Raw genomic sequence first — 20,067 nt, forward strand, 5'->3', positions numbered from 1 at the left:
AGCGTCTGCCTTTGGTGTAGGTCATGATCCCAGGGTCCTGGGATCGAGTCCCGCATCGGGCTCCCTGCTCTGCGGGAAGCCTGCTTCTCCCTCTTCCACTCCCCCTGCTTGTGTTCGCTCTCTCTCTGTGTCTCTCTCTGTCAAATAAATAAAATATTTTTTAAAAAAAGACTTTATTATAACCCTTCTCAACCTGATAAAGGACATCTATGAAAAATCTACACCTAATAATCCACTTAGTGCCAAAATATTGAATACTTTTTTGTTAAGATCAGAAAGAAGGTATGCAATCTAGCTACTTCTTTTATTTATTTATTATTTATTATTATTTTTTTTAATTTATTTATTTGAGAGAATGAGATAGAGAGCATGAGAGGGGGGAGAGTCAGAGGGAGAAGCAGACCTCCTCGCTGAGCAGGGAGCCCGATGTGGGACTTGATCCCGGGACTCCAGGATCATATCCTGAGCCAAAGGCAGTCGCCCAACCAACTGAGCCACCCAGGCGCCCTATTTATTTATTTTTTAAAGAATTTATTTATTTGACAGAGACCTAGTGAGAGAGGGAACACAAGCAGGGGGAGTGAGAGAGGGAGAAGCAGGCTTTCCGTGGAGCCAGGAGCCCGATGTGGGGCTCGATCCCAGGACCCTGGGACCATGACTCGAGCCGAAGGCAGACACTTAATGACTGAGCCACCAGGCGCCCTGCTACTTCTTTTATTTAAAAAAAAGGTTTATTTATTTGAGAGAGAGCACACATGGGATGGGAGGGTCACAGGGAGAGGGAGAGAGAGAATTTCAAGCAGAGTCCCCACTGAGCACAGAGCCCAAAGTGTGGCTCCATCTCACGACCCTGAGATCATGACCTGAGCCAAAATCAAGAATCAGATGCTCAACTGAGTGAGCCACCTGGGAGCCCCTCACTTCTACGCCACATTGTATACCTAGCCGTTGCCATAAGGTAAGAAAAAGAAATTAACATAAAGACTGGAAAGAAATAAGCAAAATTCTATTTGCAGTGACATAATTGTTTATAGAGAAAATCCTAATATAAAGGATATAGAAATGAATGACCTAGGCTCTATCTTCAAGAATCTCACTGGTTAGTAGCTTTAATACCAATACGTATCAGGAGAAATACCTGCCTGAGGAAGTAGGGAGGTTTCACCTGTGCCCTTTGTTATGTGATTTTTAAACTGGTTTTTCCATAATAAGAGTTTGGGCTTTAAATTGTAAATAATGGAACCATTATGGAGTTTTAGGCCAACATAATTACATTTATATTTTACATAGAATTCTAACAAGGGAGATGGGGTTGGATGGGAAGGGTAAGAGACTAGATGCAGGGAGATCAATCATGGAGCTTTTGTAATTATCCATGCAAGAGATCATGGCCTTAGTAGTTTTGACAAAGGTCATAGAGAGAGGAAGAAAGTGGCTAGAGCTATTTATAGGACTCAATTACCAAGTTTTTTGCTTGGGCAATTGAGCATGGATAATGTTAGATTATATGGAGAACTCAAGAGGGAAGAGCAGATTTGGCATTGGAGGAGCATGGGTGTTAGGGAAGAGTAGGATATAATATTGGATGTAGTGAATTCCAAATGTATCATTATTTTTCTTTTTTTTTTTTAAGAGGTTTTTTCTTTTTTTTTTATTTTTAAAGATTTTTATTTATTTATTTGACAGAGAGAGATAGCGAGAGCAGGAACACAAGCAGAGGGAGTGGGAGAGGGAGAAGCAGGCTTCCTGCCGAGCAGGGAGCCCAATGTGGGAGTCGATCCCAGGACTCTGGGATCATGACCTGAGCTGAAGGCAGATGCTTAACGACTGAGCCACCCAGGCGCCCTTTTCTTTTTTTTTTTTTTTAAAGATTTTATTTATTTATTTGACAGAGAGAGACACAGTGAGAGAGGGAATACAAGCAGGGAGAGTGGGAGAAGGAGAAGCAGGCTTCCCTCCGAGCAGGGAGCCCGAAGCGGGGCTTAATCCCAGGACCCTGGGATCATGACCTGAGCCGAAGGCAGATGCTTAACGACTGAGCCACCCAGGCGCCCTCATTATTTTTATTTCATTTCCTCTTTATTCATCACTCTTTTGTCTCAATTTTCTCCACTTGCCCCCACCTTGACTTCTTTAAATAGTTATGCCATAGAACAGAAGGATTTTTTTTTCCTTTTGAGTGAGAGTAATTTAATGATTTAGTCTTTGACATACCACTTCTGTTCATCACAACAATTGTGTAAGGTGGTAGGATAGTTACTATAATTGCTAGGGAGTTATGGTAATACCCACCTTTCTCCCTCTGAGTCCCAACTAGGAGTATGTGCACATGATAGTAGAACAAGAAAGTATCAATTTATTATACTGGGCATGCACCCTATAATACCCCAAGTGCAAGGCTTCTGGAAACCCACTTATGCCTGGTAATTTCACTCCCTCTTTTATTAATAGGGAACATATAGGCTCTAGGGGACAGGCTTTAGCATGCCTTATCCAGGAATCTAGAGCTAAGGGCAACACTACCTTCTCTGAGTTTCAGAAAGGGACAAAAAATATGGATCCAAATTCCTGGCTTTTAGTTTTTGTGCATTAGCTTCGGCTGCTGAAACAAAATGCCATAGACTAGGTAGCTTACTCAACAGGAAATCCATTTTCTCACTGTTATGGAGGTTGAGGAGTCCAAGATCAAGGTGCTGGCTGATTTGGTTTTTGGTAAGCGTTTCCTGACTTTCAGACAGATGTCTTCTCATTGTGTGCCCACATGGTCTTTCCTGGTTGCATGTGCCTGGAGAAAGAGAGATAACTCTTATTCTTTCTATTAAGGCCCCCATTCCTATTGGATTAGGATCTTACCCTAATGACTTCATTTAACCTTAATCATCTCCTCAAAGTGTTGTCTCCAAATACAGTCACATTGGGGGTTAGGGCTTCAACATATGAGTTTTAAGGGGACACAGTTCAGCCCATAGCACTTGGTAACCTCACTTCAGGGGTGGTCCATTGACTATTAAAATCACACCAGTCATTTGGTTTTCAAATATTTAGAGATTTTCCAGAAAACTTTCTCTTACTGGTTTCTAATTTAATTCCACTGTGGTTGGAGAATACACTCTGGGTGATTAAATCCTTTTAAATTTATTGAGATTTGTTTTATGGCCCAGAATGTGGTCAGTTTATTTTGGTAAATATTTTGAGTACCTAGTACGAATGTGTATTCTGCTTCTGTTGAGTGGAGTGTTCTGTAAATGCCAATCAGGTCAAGTCGATGGTATTATTCAAGTTTTTTATATTCTTACTGATTTTCTGTTATTTATCCTATTGATTATTGTAAAGGGGGGGTGTTGAAATCTCCAAATATAATTGTCTGTTTCTCCTTATGTAGTTCTATCAGTTTTTACTTTACACATTTTGAAGCTATTTTAGTAGGTACAGAAATGTTTAGGGCTGTTATGCTCTCTTGATGGATTGGCCTCATAATCATTATGAAATAGTCATCATTATCACTTGCAATGTCATTTGTTCTGGAATCTATTTTATCTGATATTAATATAGCCACTCCAACTTTCTTTCTTTTTTTTTTTTTTAAGATTTTATTTATTTATTTGAGAGAGTGAGAGAGAGCACATGAGAGGGGGGAGGGTCAGAGGGAGAAGCAGACTCCCCGCCGAGCAGGGAGCCCGATGCAGGACTAGATCCAGGGACTCCAGGATCATGACCTGAGCCGAAGGCAGTCGCTTAACCAACTGAGCCACCCAGGCGCCCTCCAGCTTTCTTTTGAATAATGTTAGCATGGTGTATCTTTTTCTAATCTTTAACTTTTAGTTTATTTGTGTCTTTATATTCAAACTGGGTTTCTTATAGGTAATATGTAGTTGTGTCTTGCTTTTTTATCCGATCTGACAATCTGTGCTTTTTAATTAGACCATTTGCATTTAAGATTATTGTTGATATGAATGGGATTAAATCTACCATCTTACTGTTTACTTCTATTTGTCCCATGTGGTCTTTGTTCCTGTTTTCATTGTTTTTTTTGTCCTTTTTTTGGATTTTTTTTAAAGTCCAGTTTATCTCTTTGTTAACTTATTAATTATAATTAGGTTTGTGGTATTCTTTGGTTTTGATTTTGATTCTTTTTTTGTTCTTTTGTTTTTTTTACTGGTTACTTTAATGTATGTGATAATCATCTTTAATTTGTCACAGCTTACCTTCAAGCACAGTATACAACTTTGTGTATAGTATAAGAGCCTTATAATGATATAATTCCATTTCACCCTCTTCTGGCCTTTATACTATTGTTATGATGCATTTTACATTGTTATGAGTCATACAGTATATTGCTACTAATTTTCCTTTAAATAGTGAATTCTATTTTAAAATGGTTTGAAAACCATTTTATATTTTACATTTACACATTTATGATTTCCAGTGCTGTTTGTGTAGACCCACATTTTTAAATGGTATTATTTTCCCTCTGATAGAGGGAAACATTTTTGGCAGTGTAGGTCTGTTGTTAATTTTTTCACCTTTTTTTGTGTCTAAAGAAGCATTCTGCTTGGTTTTTTAAAGAATTCTAGGTTGACAGTTTTTTTCTTTTCCTTTTTTAAAAAGATTTTTATTTATTTATTTATTGGACAGAGAGAGAGAAAGAACACAAGCAGGGGGAGCAGCAGGCAAAGGGAGAGGGAGAAGCAGGCTCCCCACTGAGCAGATGTCAGTTTTCCTTCTGTGTGATGAAATTTTTAAAAGTTTATTTTTGTCACATAAATAAGAGAATATATTAAATTGGTTTTTTTTAAGTTATGAAGCACATCATACACACAAAGAGTATGTACATTATAATTTCTCATACAGTGACTACCCAAGAACATTATCAGTCTCTTGTGTAATGATTCCTGTGTGCCTTGCCTCAATTAGAGGTCTACCAGTCATACTTGAAATATCCACTCTTTTGAATTTTATATTAATTATTCCCTTGTACTTCTTTATACTTTTACCACATATGTCTGTGGTCATCAAGTATCTTGTTTAATTTTGCTTGTGTTTTAAGCTTTTATGTAAATAGAATCATCCTAGTTACAGTCTTCTATAACCTGTGCATAGCTATCACTTGTTCTTGTATTTATATCCACTGTTATATTATGTCCTGTTATATGAATATCCCACAATTTATCCACTTTATAGATGATAGAATTTGTTCTAGTTTCCAGGATTTTTGTTATTACAGATGTTCCTTCTTTGAATATTCCTATATTTGTCTCCTAGTGAATGGGTACAAAATTTTCTTCAATTTACTGAGCAGAGTAATTACTGAGTTGTAGGGCATGCACTCTTTGCTAGATAATGCCAGGTTATTTTTCAAAGTGATCATACCTGTGTTTACTTTTACTAGCAGTATTTGAGTATTTCAGTTGCCCTACACATTTACTGACACTTACTTGGTCAGACTAATTTTTCCCCCTAGATCTGGTGATTTTTTTTTTTAAAGATTTTCTTTATTTGACAGAGAGAGACACAGCGAGAGAGGGAACACAAGCAGGGGGAGAGGGAGAGGGAGAAGCAGGCTTCCCGCAGAGCAGGGAGCCCGATGTGGGGCTCGATCCAGGACCCTGGGATCATGACCCGAGCTGAAGGCAGATGCTTAACGACTGAGCCACCCACGCGCCCCGATCTGGTGATTTTGAAATGGTTTGTCATTGTGGATTTAGTTTGTATTTTATGATAATTTGGGATGTTCAGCATCATATGTTCATTAGCTTCTCAGGATTCTTAGGTAAACTATTCTGGATGTTCATCTTTTGTTGGTTATTTCGGTTGCAGATTTTAACTTCCTGTTGGCCTTCTTTTCAGTCTCTGGTGCCTTTGGTGTAGCACTTTGCTCTCTTTCCACAAGAAGTTTTTATAGCCTACCATTAATAAAGACAACTCTTCTGCTCAGCAACCGCTTGGAAAAGATAGTATAAAACAATTCTTTTAGAAGTTGGGGCTCCTTTTATAAACTTGCTAGTAGAGCATGTGTGAGGAAACAAGAAGGCCTACTTTGGAATGTTTGAAAGATGGGAGTTTGGGAAAAAGTCTGAGGAACAGTTAGGAAACAAAGTATTGGCTTTCCTTAGAAATTTTTTCCCTCTTTATTTGTTCCATTTCCTCTAGCTCTACTTGTACTCTGTTTTCCTTATATTTTTATATTTTCTCCCTTCTTATTTTCCTGCTGTTTGTTGTTTCCTCTTCATTCATTTTGTTTCTCTTCTTCCTCACATTTTTTTCTCTGTATTTTTATTCCAAATCTTAATTATTTTATTCTTTTCTGGTTGTTTTCTTTAAAAAAATACCCTTATCCCCACACAAATGACTATAGTTAAGTTGGTAAGGAGCCAGGAGGGGAATATGGGTGGCACTTAAAGGCTAGAGGCTTTGCGTAATTGGAAATTTGAATTGAAGAGGAAAAGGACATGTCTGTTAGGACTGCCACGCATAGTCCTCTGGGAAGAGAATTGCCTTTCAGAGTTGTGTGGTGTACAAGTTTTACCTTCCTTATTCTTTTGTGGCCTAGAAAATTATTAACAATTGGGGGAACAAATCCAACAATAAATAAGTTGCACAAATGAGACTGAAATTTTTTTATGAACTCACTGATTGTTTTACTACTATAAAAAGATGTTTATTTTGTGTTTTGCCTTTGTAGCATTTTTAGGTAAAATTATTTTAATGGAAATGATTTTATGGTAAATTCAAATTGGTAAGTAATTGCTTCTTTATATTATGCAACATTTGCAAAGGTGGAAAACGAGTTACTGTTTATTTTGTTACTTGGCTCTAAGTAACTTAAAGAACATAGAAACTCAGTGTGGCCTGAATACTGAGTACACAAGGCCTGTCATATCTCACATCACACCTTTTATGCTTTCAGAATTTTTAAAGGTAATTTTTAGTCTTAAAACTAGAAATACTCAGCTTTTAACATACTTAGATCCTGTTTCAAGAAGTTCAAAGTGCTTTATAAAATACTATTAAGCGTAAAATAGGGGCACCTGGGTGGCTCAGTTGTTAAGCGTCTGCCTTCGGCTCAGGTCATGATCCCGGGGTCCTGGGACCGAGCCCCGCATCGCATTGGGCTCTCTGCTCAGTGGGAAGCCTACTTCTCCCTCTCCCACTCCCTCTGCTTGTGTTCCCTCTCTCGCTGTGTCTCTCTCTGTCAAATAAATAAAAAATATCTTTAAAAAAAAAGCATAAAATATCTAAGAATGGTTGAGTGAATATCTTATGTTGGTTTTGTTCACTATTATCTTAAGCTTTTGTATGTACATAAAATTTGTAAAATAATAGTTCCTGTAAGTTAGAATGTCTACAAACATGAACAGCAGCATTAGAAAAATTTGAGAAATATTTTATAGCCCTGAAAATAATTAAAATACCCTGATTTCCACATGTCAAATCACTAAGCCTGCCTTTTGTTCATTTCCATTGGTTATACTGGTTGTGGTAATTATTAACTATAGAGAGTTAGTAATTAGAGAATTAGCCAAGGCCTTTCCTTTGATTTCTGTGAGATTTAGTGTGATGAAGTCTGTGAGACCTGTCCCTCATAATTACCTATTCTCAGTATTTTAGAGAAGACACTATCAGATGGTAGAAATGGCTATCAAGTTGGAATTGAGAATTCTCTTGAAAAACTGATTACTAAGGCCCAGGAACATACATGAGTATAATAATTTTAGTGGTGGGAGGGGCAGTTAACTTTTTTTAGAATTTTAGTGTGAATAAGTTAGTTTTTTGAAGAACATAAATAGAATGTAAAATAGAAGTTAAAGAACTTGCTTGATATCCTGACCATTTGTTGTAGGGCTCATCATTTGAGTTTACCTGCCCTATAATAACTGAATTTGTCAGAGCTGGTCATACTTCAACATAGATCTTAAGTTGATCTACAAATGCTTAAGCCTTTTATTTAGCTAAATAACTACACTTAAATACTTTTTTTATTTTGCTTATGAATTCATTGAGCACCTCCTATATGCCAGGCATTGTCCTAAGCACTGATAATAGAATGATGACTATTTTATACCTGGTTCCTACTTGCATAGAGCTTATGGTCTAATTAGAGACATACGGCCTTTACAGTAGTGTGAGAATTGCAGTGGGAATGCATGAAGCTTATGAGAGGGTTTTTTTCTGCATCTGCTTCCACTTGAAATTTAACTGAAATCAGGGACTAGAAGAAGTTGGCAGGTTTTCAACTTCTCCATTGGAGAATATGCTGTTTGTAACAGTATGTTCTTTTGTTAAGACTTTTAATTCCTGCTTCTCTTCCCTCTTTGGTGTTTTCTAACTCATTCAGAACTCTTGTTTTGCAACTTTCAAAGGGTCAGGTTTAGTTTGGGTGGCCATGGCATACAGCAATTCATATCATATAATAGATGTTGAGGAAACACACCTGGGTTAAAGTGCCTTATGTCTCAGTGGTAAAAAGTAGGATTCAGAGTGTTCACATGGGCAGAGAAACAGACCATTTTTGGAAGAATGCAGAATAGTAGCCATGTAAACTGGAAAGTCCAGTTAGAATTCACAGGAAAACAGGGATTGGGGATTAGACGCCAAGATGTTTTATAGTAAAGGATCAGGATCAATATTCAGAGGGGTGCCTGGGTGGCTCAGTCATTAAGCGTCTGCCTTCGGCTCAGGTCATGATCCCAGGGTCCTGGGATCAAGCCCCACGTCAGGCTCCCTGCTCGGCAGGAAGCCTGCTTCTCCCTCTCCCACTCCCACTCCCCCTACTTGTGTTCCCTTTCCCGCTGTGTGTCTCTCTGTCAAATAAATAAATAAAAAATCTTTAAAAAAAAAAAAGAATCAATATTCAGAAGTTGGATAGCTGGTATAGTATGAACAACAAAAATGACCTGGGTACTAAGCCAACAAATACCTAAGGCTGAGTTTCCATCCATGATTCTTCCGTGACCCAGAATTGGAATTGGACTAATAGGGTAGTAGAATATAGATAGATAGGCACACTGGATGAGACTTCTTTCTAAATCCTCAAATTTGTAACGTATATACACAGGAGATGTTGGTTTAATCCTCACTTTGCCATTATATTGCCATGTGTGTCTGAGCAGTTCCTTTAACTCTCTGAAGCCCAATTTTCTAATGTACAAATGAATGAAAATTCATGCTCTTGATGGTTCTTTTGAGTTCTTCAATTTGTGACTTTTTTTTTTTTTTAGATTTTATTTATTAGAGACAGAGAGAGAGAGAGAGAGAATGAGCAGGGGGAGGAGCAAAGGGAAAGGGAGAAGCCTAATGCCAGCCAGCCGCAATCCCAGGACCCCAAGATTGTAACCTGAGCCAAATGCAGACACTTAACTGACTGAGCCACCCATTAAGCCATCCTTAATTTGTGACTTTTATACAAAAGCCAAAACTTGGCTTTTTAAATTTTATTTTATTAAAAAAAACAACTTATCCCTTGTCATTTTGCCCACAGAAGCTGCTTATTTTTCTTTGATGATAAAGGGACCATGCTTGGTTTTAATGAACTCTTAGGTGTTTTTAAATGCACAAAATAGAACATTGAAACACTTTATTTATAAACAGATGTAATTGTACAGTTTTGCCAAGCATTATAAGAATAATGTTTCTAGATGGGACATCCTCTTGCTCTTTCTGGAAGTGCATAATCTAGACCTTTCCATAATATCTAAATTGAAAGAACTTTAAACAGGGAAGACATAAGGCAAGGAAGGATTAGTTGTCCAAATTCATTTAGTACCAGGAATCCCTGAAGATAGTCGGAGTTGGTAGGTTAGGTCTGAGTCATTTTTGTGTGAAATGAAAAATAAGTATGAGCTTCTGTAGTTGAGAATTAAGAACTATTGGTAGTGGTAAGCAGGTTTTTAGAGCTAATTCTCTACTTACTGATAATATGTATGTGATTTTGGGCAAATGATTTTACAGAACTAGTTTTCACATCTTTAAAACAAGAGGAAGACCTGTGTCATTGTATTTATATTTGTCTTAAATTTAACAAACACTTCCATTGTGATCACTATGTGTCATATAATATTCTAAAAATTTATATAATCATTTAATTCTTCTAACTACTCTCTGAAGGTTGATACTATTATTATCCCCATTTAATAGATATAAAAACTGAGGCAAAGAGAGGTTGTATAACTTGTCAAAGCCAAACAACTAGCAAGTAGTAGAACTGGTTGCCTGACTTCAGAGTTCATGCTCTAAACTATTAGTCAGTGCTACATCATAAGAATTAAAAAGAAGAAGCACTTGATAAAATACTTCACAGCTCAAGATGAGCATGATCAACTTTGTTTAATTGGATGTTTGGATTATGTGACAATTAAAATTTATGGCCAATTTTTGATAAGGTAGGTTATTATAAAAACATACATGTGACTTAGTGTTCCAGATGACACCTCAGAATATTGCAATGCTTTCATTAATTTTGCACTTTGGTGGTTATTGTATTATGTAGATGTACAGCAAAGATATTTGGTTGAATTCAAACCACACGCAAGTCCAGAAAGTTGCTTTTAAAAGTAAGTCCATGGGGACGCCCGGGTGGCTCAGTCGGTTAAGCATCTGCCTTCAGCTCAGGTCATGATCTCAGGACCCTGGGATTGAGCGCCGCGTTGGGCTTCCAGCTCAGCAGGGAGCCTGCTTCTTCCTGTCACCCCTGCTCTCTCTCTCTCTCAAATGAATAAAATCTTAAAAAAAAAAAACCCAAAACCAAAAAAACAAATCTTAAAAAAAAAAAGTAATCCATGATAAGTTTGTTTATAGATCACTTGCCTTTTTCATAATAGAGTACTGAGGATTTTTAAAAAATTCAGTTTATGTTTTGTTGTTGCTCAACAACAACAAAAGAATATTTTTGTATATGAAGAATCTGTTCTATAAGTGAAAATATTTGTGTCACTAATATTAATAAAACAATAGTCCACATGTGAAATGGCTCTTGTTCACAGCCACAGCCACTATTTTTTGCACTTGTCACTAAACTACTTTGCCTTTTATTCTCTGCTTAAAGACTTCTCATGGTATGTAAATCAAGTTGTACTTGAAATGAAGAAAAGTGGATTCTACTTTCCAATAGTGTACAACTCTGAACAAGAAAGCTGGAGTCTTTGTGCCTTATTTTCTTCATCTGGAAGTAAGGTAGATTAGGCTACATGATTTCTAAGAACCTTTACAATTCTCACTTAAAACAGAACCGTACAACGCATACCTTTGAGATATAGATGAGAAACCAAAACCTTTTCAGTGTATGTAGAATTTAATCCATTATTTCCATCCATGAAATATTTAAAATATTATAAAGAAATGGATGGGTTGGGTTACCTATGGAACTGTGAATATAATACTGAGTTTTTCCTGAAGTGATGGTTGATTTGCACTGATCTATCCTTTCCCTTTTCATGGCCTCATTTGTGGTAAGTGGCTCATGTCTGGGCAAAGGTTGGCTGAAGTTAGCAGTACAGTCTGTTCATGGAACACAGTGAAACTTACCCATGTGGAGGTGAAATTCATGACCCTAGGACTGTGCGCCAGCACTATGAAGTAACCATTCATAGCCTAGCTGGATTACATAAGTTCTGGGGAAGAGTATAAAGTCAGTGAAAGATCAGTGTGGAAGTGAGTTAGGAAAGGGCTCTTTTGTGGAAAAAAAAAATAGGGACTCAGGAAACTTCCGAAATCTCAGAATTGTTAGGGAAAGAAGAAGAAGCCATCTTTAGTAGGTAGAAAAGAACAAACAGTGGTATAAGGAAGGAAACAAGTAGAGCATGGTATAGGGAACAGTTTGGCTGGCACAGAGAGACTATGTAGGGAGCAGTGAAAGAGACGAAGAAACAATGGTGGAGACGGTTAAGACTCTATGGGTGGAGTCTGAAGCAGGGTCGTCAAGTGTGTATATCCAAGAGTCAGCATTCACAGCAGAATCTGGCAGGGCGCAGCCTGGTATGGTGGTCCTGGCTCTAAGGTCAGGCTTAAGAGTTTACATGGGAATCAACAGCAGTTAGGGAGCCAGTAAAACAAACAGAAAACTTTGAGCTGAAAGGAATGTGATAGAATGGCTTTTCAGGAAGATTAATTGCACTACAGTGCAAAGTGAGTAAGAAGGGGCTTAGAGTCCTAAACCATAGCTAGGAGACTGTTGTAGTAATTCAGGTATAAAATAAGAGCCTGGGGTGCCTGGGTGGCTCAGTCGGTTGGGCGTCTGCCTTCGGCTCAGGTTGTGATCCTGGAATCCCGGGATCGAGCCCCACATTGGGCTCCCTGCTCCGCGGGAAGCCTGCTTTCTCCCTCTCCCACTCCCCCTGCTTGTGTTCCCTCTCTCACTGTCTCTCTCTCTCTGTCAAATAAATAAATAAAATCTTTAAAAAAAAAAAAAAAAGAGCCTAACTTAGGTAACTGTCTTGAGGTTAAAAAGGAAGAGTTTAAATCCAAGAAAAATTTATTATTATTTATTTACTTATCTGAGAGAGAGAGAGAGAGAGCAGGTTGAGGGGCAGAGGGAGAGGGAGAAGCTGACTCCCTGATGAGCAGTAAGCCCAATGACGCAGAGCTCAATCCCAGGACCCTGAGATTATGACCTGAGCTGAAGTCACATGCTTAACCAACTGTGCCACCCAGGTGCCCCAAATCCAAGAGAAATTGAAAAGAACAAATTACTAAGATTAGTGGCTGATTTTCAGGATCATAAAGAGGGAGAATTTCCTACCCTTGTCCTATAGACTTAGAAGGGAACTTCTTTTATTCTCTTTATTTGAGATTTGGGGACAATTTTGTTTGAGTGATGATATTGCCTATTTAATACTATTTAATACTTGTTTTTATAAAAAGGGCTGTTGTGATACATGAATGGCCATTGTGCTCAAGGAGGACTAGGAAAGTAGGCTTTTGTATTTATCATCTATACTCTTGAGAATAATTGACAATGTATGTCACAACTGCCCAATCTTTCATCATCACTGTCTACTGAGATCACTGTTATCAAGGTCACCAGTGACTTCCTTATTGTCAAATCCAGTGGTCACTTCTTTGTTTACATTTTATTAAACCTCACCAGTGTTTGAAACCGTTGGCCATGCCCTCCTTGATTTTTTTTTTTTCTTATGCTTCCATGATACCATACTTGACAGCTCCTTTTGTTGGTTCATCATCCTCTCTTAGATCACTACTTGGTGGAATGCCCCAGAGCTCTGTCATGAGTTCCCAACGTATTCTTCTAGGTAACTCTTGATTCTAAATATTCTCCAAATGCCAATGATTCCCTAAACTATATCCCCAAGCCGGGACAGCTATAGTAACCTCCTAACTAGTATACCCACTTTGGTTCTTTTTCCTATTAGCAACATAGCAGCCAGGGTGATCATTTTAAAATGTAAATCAGATCATGTCATTTCCTTAAAGCCACCCAATGACTTCACATTGAATTTATGACAAAATTTAAACTCCTTGCTCTAGCTTCAGAATCCTGTATAATCTGGTCCCTGACCACCATTCTAAACTTCGTCTTGTACCAATTTCTCTCCCTCCTGCTGCCATTCCAGCCTCACTCCTCCAGCACATACCCATTCATTCTCACCTTGGACCCTCTGGTTAGAATGCTCTTTCCCCAGGGCACCTGGGTGGCGCAGTTGGTTGAGGGTCAGACTCTTACTCTTGGTTTTGGCTCAGGTCTTGCTCTCAGGATCGTGAGATTTAGCCCAGCATTGGGCTCCGCACTCAGCGAAGTCTGCTTGGGGTTCTCTCTCCTTCTCCCTCTAATGCTTGTTGTTTTTCTCTCTCTCTCTCTCTCTCTCTCATAAATAAATCCTTTAAAAAATGCTCTTTCCCCTCATTTTTGAATAGCTAGCTCCTTGTCCGGGTCTCAGCTTAAATGTTGCCTGCTCAGAAAAGCCTTCCCTGAACATGCAATATAAAAACATTCACATAATCACTCGCACATCATTCTTTTTACACTTAAAGCATAGCACTTAGCACCATCTGATATTTTTCTTATTAATCTGTTCTTGTTTTTCTTTGCCACCACAAGCTCCAAGTCCCAGTGTTTAGGAAAGTGCCTGGCACACAGCAGGTATATAATAAATAATTGTTGAATATATGAAGTCTTAATACCTACATACTGGTTTTGTCAATAGAATCCAATACTTTGGGGCGCCTGGGTGGCTCAGATGGTTAAGCCTCTGCCTTCGGCTCAGGTCATGATCCCAGCGTCCTGGGATCGAGTCCCGCATCGGGCTCCCTGCTCCTTGGGAGCCTGCTTCTCCCTCTGCCTCTCTCTCTCTCTGTCTCTCATGAATAAATAAATAAAATCTTAAAAAAAAAAAAAAAAAAAAGAGGGTGCCTGGGTGGCTCAGTTGGTTAAGCGACTGCCTTCGGCTCAGGTCATGGTCCTGGAGTCCTGGGATCGAGTCCCACGTCGGGCTCCCTGCTCAGCAGGGAGTCTGCTGCTCCCCCTGACCCTCCCCACCCTCATGCTCTCTCTATCTCATTCTCTCTCTCAAATAAATAAATAAAATCTTTAAAAAAAAAAAAAAAGAATCCAATGCCTTGAGCATAACCTCTTCCGCTAATTCTTAACACCCATTCTCAATTCCCTCCATATATGTTTCTCATATTACCAGTATGAGACTCTAGATCTTAATTTTTTAAATAGCAAAAAGAAAAGGCATTTTAAACTGCTCAGTTCCAGTATTTCAACCAGTATGCTGTTAACCTAGGTTTGTCTTCACAAATTCCTGCATTAAGTAACTAAACTATGACCTACTAAGTAGGAATTCTGCAATGCAACAACTAAATAAAATGTGACACTAGGTAATGCTTTTATTTACTTGTTACTTTTCAGTTAATAGGACTTACCATTTATCTAATACCAACCCGAGAATATAGTTTATTTAAAATTTAGCTTATGTGTTTTTATGTTCACTTTACAGGCCTGATAAAATTTTGTTGTATGTGCCTTTCTATGCATGTGGCACATGTGATCCCACAAATACATGATCATAACATTCTTTCTTTCGAAACATTGTGTTTTCACCTTGAAGATATTTTGTAGATATATAACTGTACCACAGTATATTAACCAGTCCTGTATTGTTGGACATTTAGGTTTATTCCATTTTTTTTAAAACATTTTTATTTGGGGCGCCTGGGTGGCTCAGTTGGTTGGGCGACTGCCTTCGGCTCAGGTCATGATCCTGGAGTCCTGGGATCGAGTCCCGCATCGGACTCCCTGCTCGGCGGGGAGTCTGCTTCTCCCTCTGACCCTCCTCCCTCTCATGCTCTCTGTATCTCATTCTCTCTGTCTCAAATAAATAAATAAAATCTTTAAAAAAAAAACAAAAACATTTTTATTTATTTATTTGAGAGAGAGAGAGAGGGCGGGGCGGGAGAGAGAGAGTGAGCAGTTGGAGAAGCAGAAGGAGAGGGAGAAGCAGACTCTCCGCTGAGCAGGGAAGGATCCCAGAACCCTGGGATTATGACCTGAACAGAGGGCAGACGTTTAACCAACTGAGCCACTGAGGCACACTGGTTTATTCCATTTTAAAAAACTGGTATAAACATGTTAATAAATATCCTTTAATATTCAGCTTGGTGTACGTGTTATTTCCTTGATAAATTTGTGGAAGGAGAATTTTGATTGTTGTTACCAGATTATCCTCCATGAAGTAAAAATAAGAACATTATTTTTAAAGAAACTTTATTAGCAACCCCCAGGTTGTTCTGCTTCTTTTGTCATTGTATTCCATGTCATGACAAGCATGGAATCTTTCTACTACTTTGCCAGGCTTTAGAAGTAAACTGAACAGCAGGGGCGCCTGGGTGGCTCAGATGGTTAAGCGTCTGCCTTCGGCTCAGGTCATGATCCCAGGGTCCTGGGATCGAGTCCCGCATCGGGCTTCCCGCTCCTTGGGAGCCTGCTTCTCCCTCTGTTTCTCTCTGTCTCTCATGAATAAATAAATAAAATCTTTAAAAAAAAAAAAAAAAAAGAAGTAAACTGAACAGCATATACAGCAGCCCAGTGATGGGTAAGATATTCTTCTTCTTTTCCGTCTAGACAGAGCTTTGAAGGAGCTCTGAGCTATCCTGGGTTTTTGTCCTAAATGACTACGTGATGAGTAGTGGTTCAGAGGGGCTTCTAGTTAGTGTCTCTTGAGAAAGACGTAATGGTTCTGGCCTCTCTCCTGGGTGTTTTTCTGAGCTACTTCTGAAGAACAGAGATTCACAGACTGTCAGCGTTGAAAGAACTCTTGCAAATCTGAGCTACCACTTGATATCTAAATCCTTCCAACCACACCCCTGGCATGTGTCTGTCAGTCTGTCCTTTAATACCCCTGGTGATAAAGAATTTACTTCTCTTGAGAGTTAGTCCATTTTATTTATGGATCACTCTGATCAGAGTTTTCCTAGGGGCCAAATTGTTCACCTCTTTTGTTAAACAGAACAGATGGGGAACTCCAGAGCCTAAAGTGCAGGGCACTACAGAAGCAGCAACAGGATCCTCATTACGGTCTTGAAGGTAGAGGGACCCTAGAGCTATGTTTTGATTCATTAATCCCCAGTCTCCAGAGATCTGTCCTTCATAACCTGTGAAAATTTGTGACATCCTTTCTGTTTTCTTAATGTTATGCTTTATATCAAATAAATTATTTCTTCTAAAATATGTAATTATTAGGTAAGCCTAACAGTCCATATTTGTCTAGCTATGAAACAGTTTTTGTATTTGTAAAATACAAACAGTTCTCACCTTTTAGAGCTGTTCTGAGGATTAAATGAGTTAATGTGTAAAAAGTACTGAGAATTGGCAATGCCTGACAATGTTACTAAGTGTTGGCTGTTATTTTATGTGTTGCACATGGTCATTTTAGGGAAATTTTTCTGAATGGTCTTAAAATACCAACTCAATAAAGTTTGGCTTTTAAGGCTGCTTCTTTTCCTGATAAGCCTTCCTAAGGCTAAAAATAGGCATTCTTCATCATACGCTTCAAGACTATTCGTGATCTGACTCCAGTTCTTTCGTTTCCACGCTTTCTCTATACAAATTCTCTACTCAAGTTATGTTTTTTCTCTCTTGGTTCTGCTCAATGCCTACCTTTTTTTTTTTTTAAGTTTATTTCAGTATAGTTGACACACAATGTTACATTACTTTCATGTGTACAACATAGAGATTCAGTTTCTCTATGTTACGCTCACCACAAGGCTCACCACAAGTGTAGCTACCATCTGTCACCGTACAATGCTATTACAGTATCATTGACTGTGTTCCCTGTGTTGAGCCTTTTATTCCTGTGACTTACTCCATGTCTGGGACCTTGTATCTCCCACTCCCCTTCACCCACTTTGCCCAATCCCTAACCCCTTTCCCTCTGACAACCATCAATTTGTTCTCTGTATTTATAGGTCTGATTCTGCTTTTTTATTTCAGTGCCTACCTCTTTTGCAAAATTTTACCACTGTTACCCATTTATCAAATGCTGTAGTGTTCTATTTGCTTTTAAAGTCATTTCTGAATCATAAACCCTTTGTGACCAGGAGCTATGTGCAGTAGAACTCTGTATCCCTGTCACCTAATACAGTGTAGTAAGTACTTAAAGTATGTGTTGTTTAATTGGATTGCACAACAAATTGAATTTTGTGTGTGTATATTTGCACACATGTTCAACCTGTGTAGTAGGTTAACACTTTTGAAATTTAACTGTGTTTCACAAACTTGGAGCACTTATGAGAAATTTAAAAATAATTACAAATAAGTGAAAACACCTGCAGATTAGATTTTTTTGGAACTGAGTAGTAACCAAAAAGTAACACACTTTATATGTAGCAATTTGGGCCTACATTGCCTACTGGATAATTACAGCATTTCTCCTTTGTTTTTTGTTTTTTTAAAGATTTTTATTTATTTGACAGAGAGAGACACAGCGAGAGAGGGAACACAAGCAGGGGGAGTGAGAGAGGGAGAAGCAGGCTTCCCGCGGAGCAGGGAGCCCGTTGTAGGGCTCGATCCCAGGATCCTGGGACCATGACCTGAGCCGAAGGCAGACGCTTAACGACTGAGCCACCCAGGCGCCCCCAGCATTTCTCCCTTGAAACTAATACTGCTGTATAGCATTGGCAGAGAAGGGCTCCATAGCTCTGACTGTCCACAGCACAGAATTGGGGTTGTGAGAACAAGAAACTAGATAAGAAACGAGCAAGGGAAAGGGGAGAAACATGCATTTGAATTTGCATCTTCTCTCTAATATTTAATAATAATAAAGCATTTACCTAAAAATGTATGACACAAGACTTTTCAACCCTTTGGTTATTGGTGAAATTTTATGTGTGAAAACTGTTGCACTTGACATCCAAAAATCTAAATATCCATAGAATTACAAATGTATACCTGAATCTTAGATGTTTTAATTGAAGTTTACATAAAAATAATTTTATGCCATAATTTTAACCATCTTTGTCTTAACTGGAATTTGGAATTATCGATCCTCTCCTTACCCTGTATAACTTTGAATCAAGAGTTTACTGTATTTTAATTGCCTCATTTTTATTCCCCTTTCACTCTTTGCTAGTGAATATGCTTGAATGTGGATTGTGACATTAGGTATTTTAGGTGTAAAAGGTGAGTTCTTATCAAGAATACATTAATTTGGAGACTCTTCTTTCTTTCTTTTTTTAATACCAGATACACTAGATGAGTATTTTGAATATGATGCAGAGGAGTTCTTGGTCTCTTTGGCCTTGTTAATAACAGAAGGTCGAACACCTGAATGTTCTGTAAAAGGTCGCACAGAAAGTTTCCATTGCCCTCCAGCACAGTCCTGTTACCCAGTAACTACCAAACATGAGTGCAGTGACAAGCTGGCTCAGGTGAGAATTCTGTGTTGAGTATTTTTTATTTATATTTATATAAACTAGTTTAAATTCTGTCATCATTTGTGTTAAATGATAATTACAGTGTTCACGTTTAAATATAAAATCGGTTAAAACTATAATGGAAACAATCCTAATCCTGGACCATAGCTAATAACCTTGACTCTAAATGCTCGTGAAAGCACAGTAAGTACCTTTGCAAATCAACATACAGGTTGACAGCCAATTTCGTACCTGCCTTCTCACATGCCAGATTTAAGATTATTATTACTATTGACTTTGTGTTTATTTAGTAGCGTTATCTTCATGATTATTTTCCTCGCATTAGTCAGTGTCCCTCTGATATTCCTTCCCTCCCCCACCATGGGAGGATCCTTTTTGCTATCATATTAATGTTTAAAAATACTTAGTTTGGTAGGTAGTATACAAGGATTTTCTCAACAGTTCCTTTCTTAGTCTAAATTTACACTTTTAAAATCTTGTCTTTTTTGAGCATTTAATGAAAATGAATTTTTAATACTTTGGTTTCACTTGGAATGAATCTTTCTTTTGTAATGATGATATAATTAACGAACTAGGCTTGGCCACCTCAAGACCTGTCAGATACTGTGTTATGGCAGTTATTTTTCCACAAAATAGAACCAAAATAACCCCCAAGGAAATTTGCACCATACATGTTTAGTACTAATCCTTGCACTGTAGAACTCAGTAATGTTAATCCATTACTTAATGATGAAATCTAAATAGACAAGCCTAAGCAAAGGTCTCCCATTGATGACTCATTTCTCATATAGAAGTCTGTTTTTCAATTATAATTTTAAAATTTAAATATAAAATTCCATGCACTATTGAGACATTTTGCTTATATTCGTTTTCCCTTAAGTGTCGCCAAGCCAGAAGAACTAGGTCTGAGGTCTCGCTGTTGTGGAAGAATAGCCTTCCAATCATGGTGGAAGTGATGCTACTACCAGACTGCTGCTACAGTGATGATGGGCCCACCACAGAAGGAATTGATCTCCATGATCCTGCAATTAAGCAAGATGCATTATTATTAGAAAGATGGGTATTGGAGCCAGTTCCTCGACAGTGAGTTGTTGTACTGTTTGAAGTTGTTGGTAAATCAGGTTTTCCATTGCTTTCTATAAATTATTTTAGTAATATGTCATGTCTTTGAATTCTTCTATT

General features: G+C 38.2%; 1 protein-coding gene across 9 annotated transcripts in view; it reads left to right on the plus strand.

Moving 5' to 3' along the window:
* ATOSA (atos homolog A) overlaps positions 1-20,067 on the plus strand; it is a 99,189-nt gene that overhangs the window by 48,323 nt on the left and 30,799 nt on the right. For all 9 annotated transcript variants that reach the window (XR_008508050.2, XM_064570460.1, XM_054513547.2 and 6 more), the window contains 2 exons: positions 18,695-18,879; positions 19,766-19,968. Coding sequence is in view for 8 of the 9 variants with exons in the window: in XM_064570460.1 (XP_064426530.1) it covers positions 18,695-18,879; positions 19,766-19,968 (388 nt within the window). In the remaining variant the exon portion in view is untranslated. The remainder of the gene's footprint in view (positions 1-18,694; positions 18,880-19,765; positions 19,969-20,067) is intronic.

Source organism: Mirounga angustirostris, unplaced genomic scaffold, assembly GCF_029215605.1.
Source record: "Mirounga angustirostris isolate CCGP_5_RB_7025 unplaced genomic scaffold, mMirAng1.0.hap1 SCAF_9, whole genome shotgun sequence".
In the NCBI taxonomy this organism is placed as follows: Eukaryota; Metazoa; Chordata; class Mammalia; order Carnivora; family Phocidae; genus Mirounga; species Mirounga angustirostris.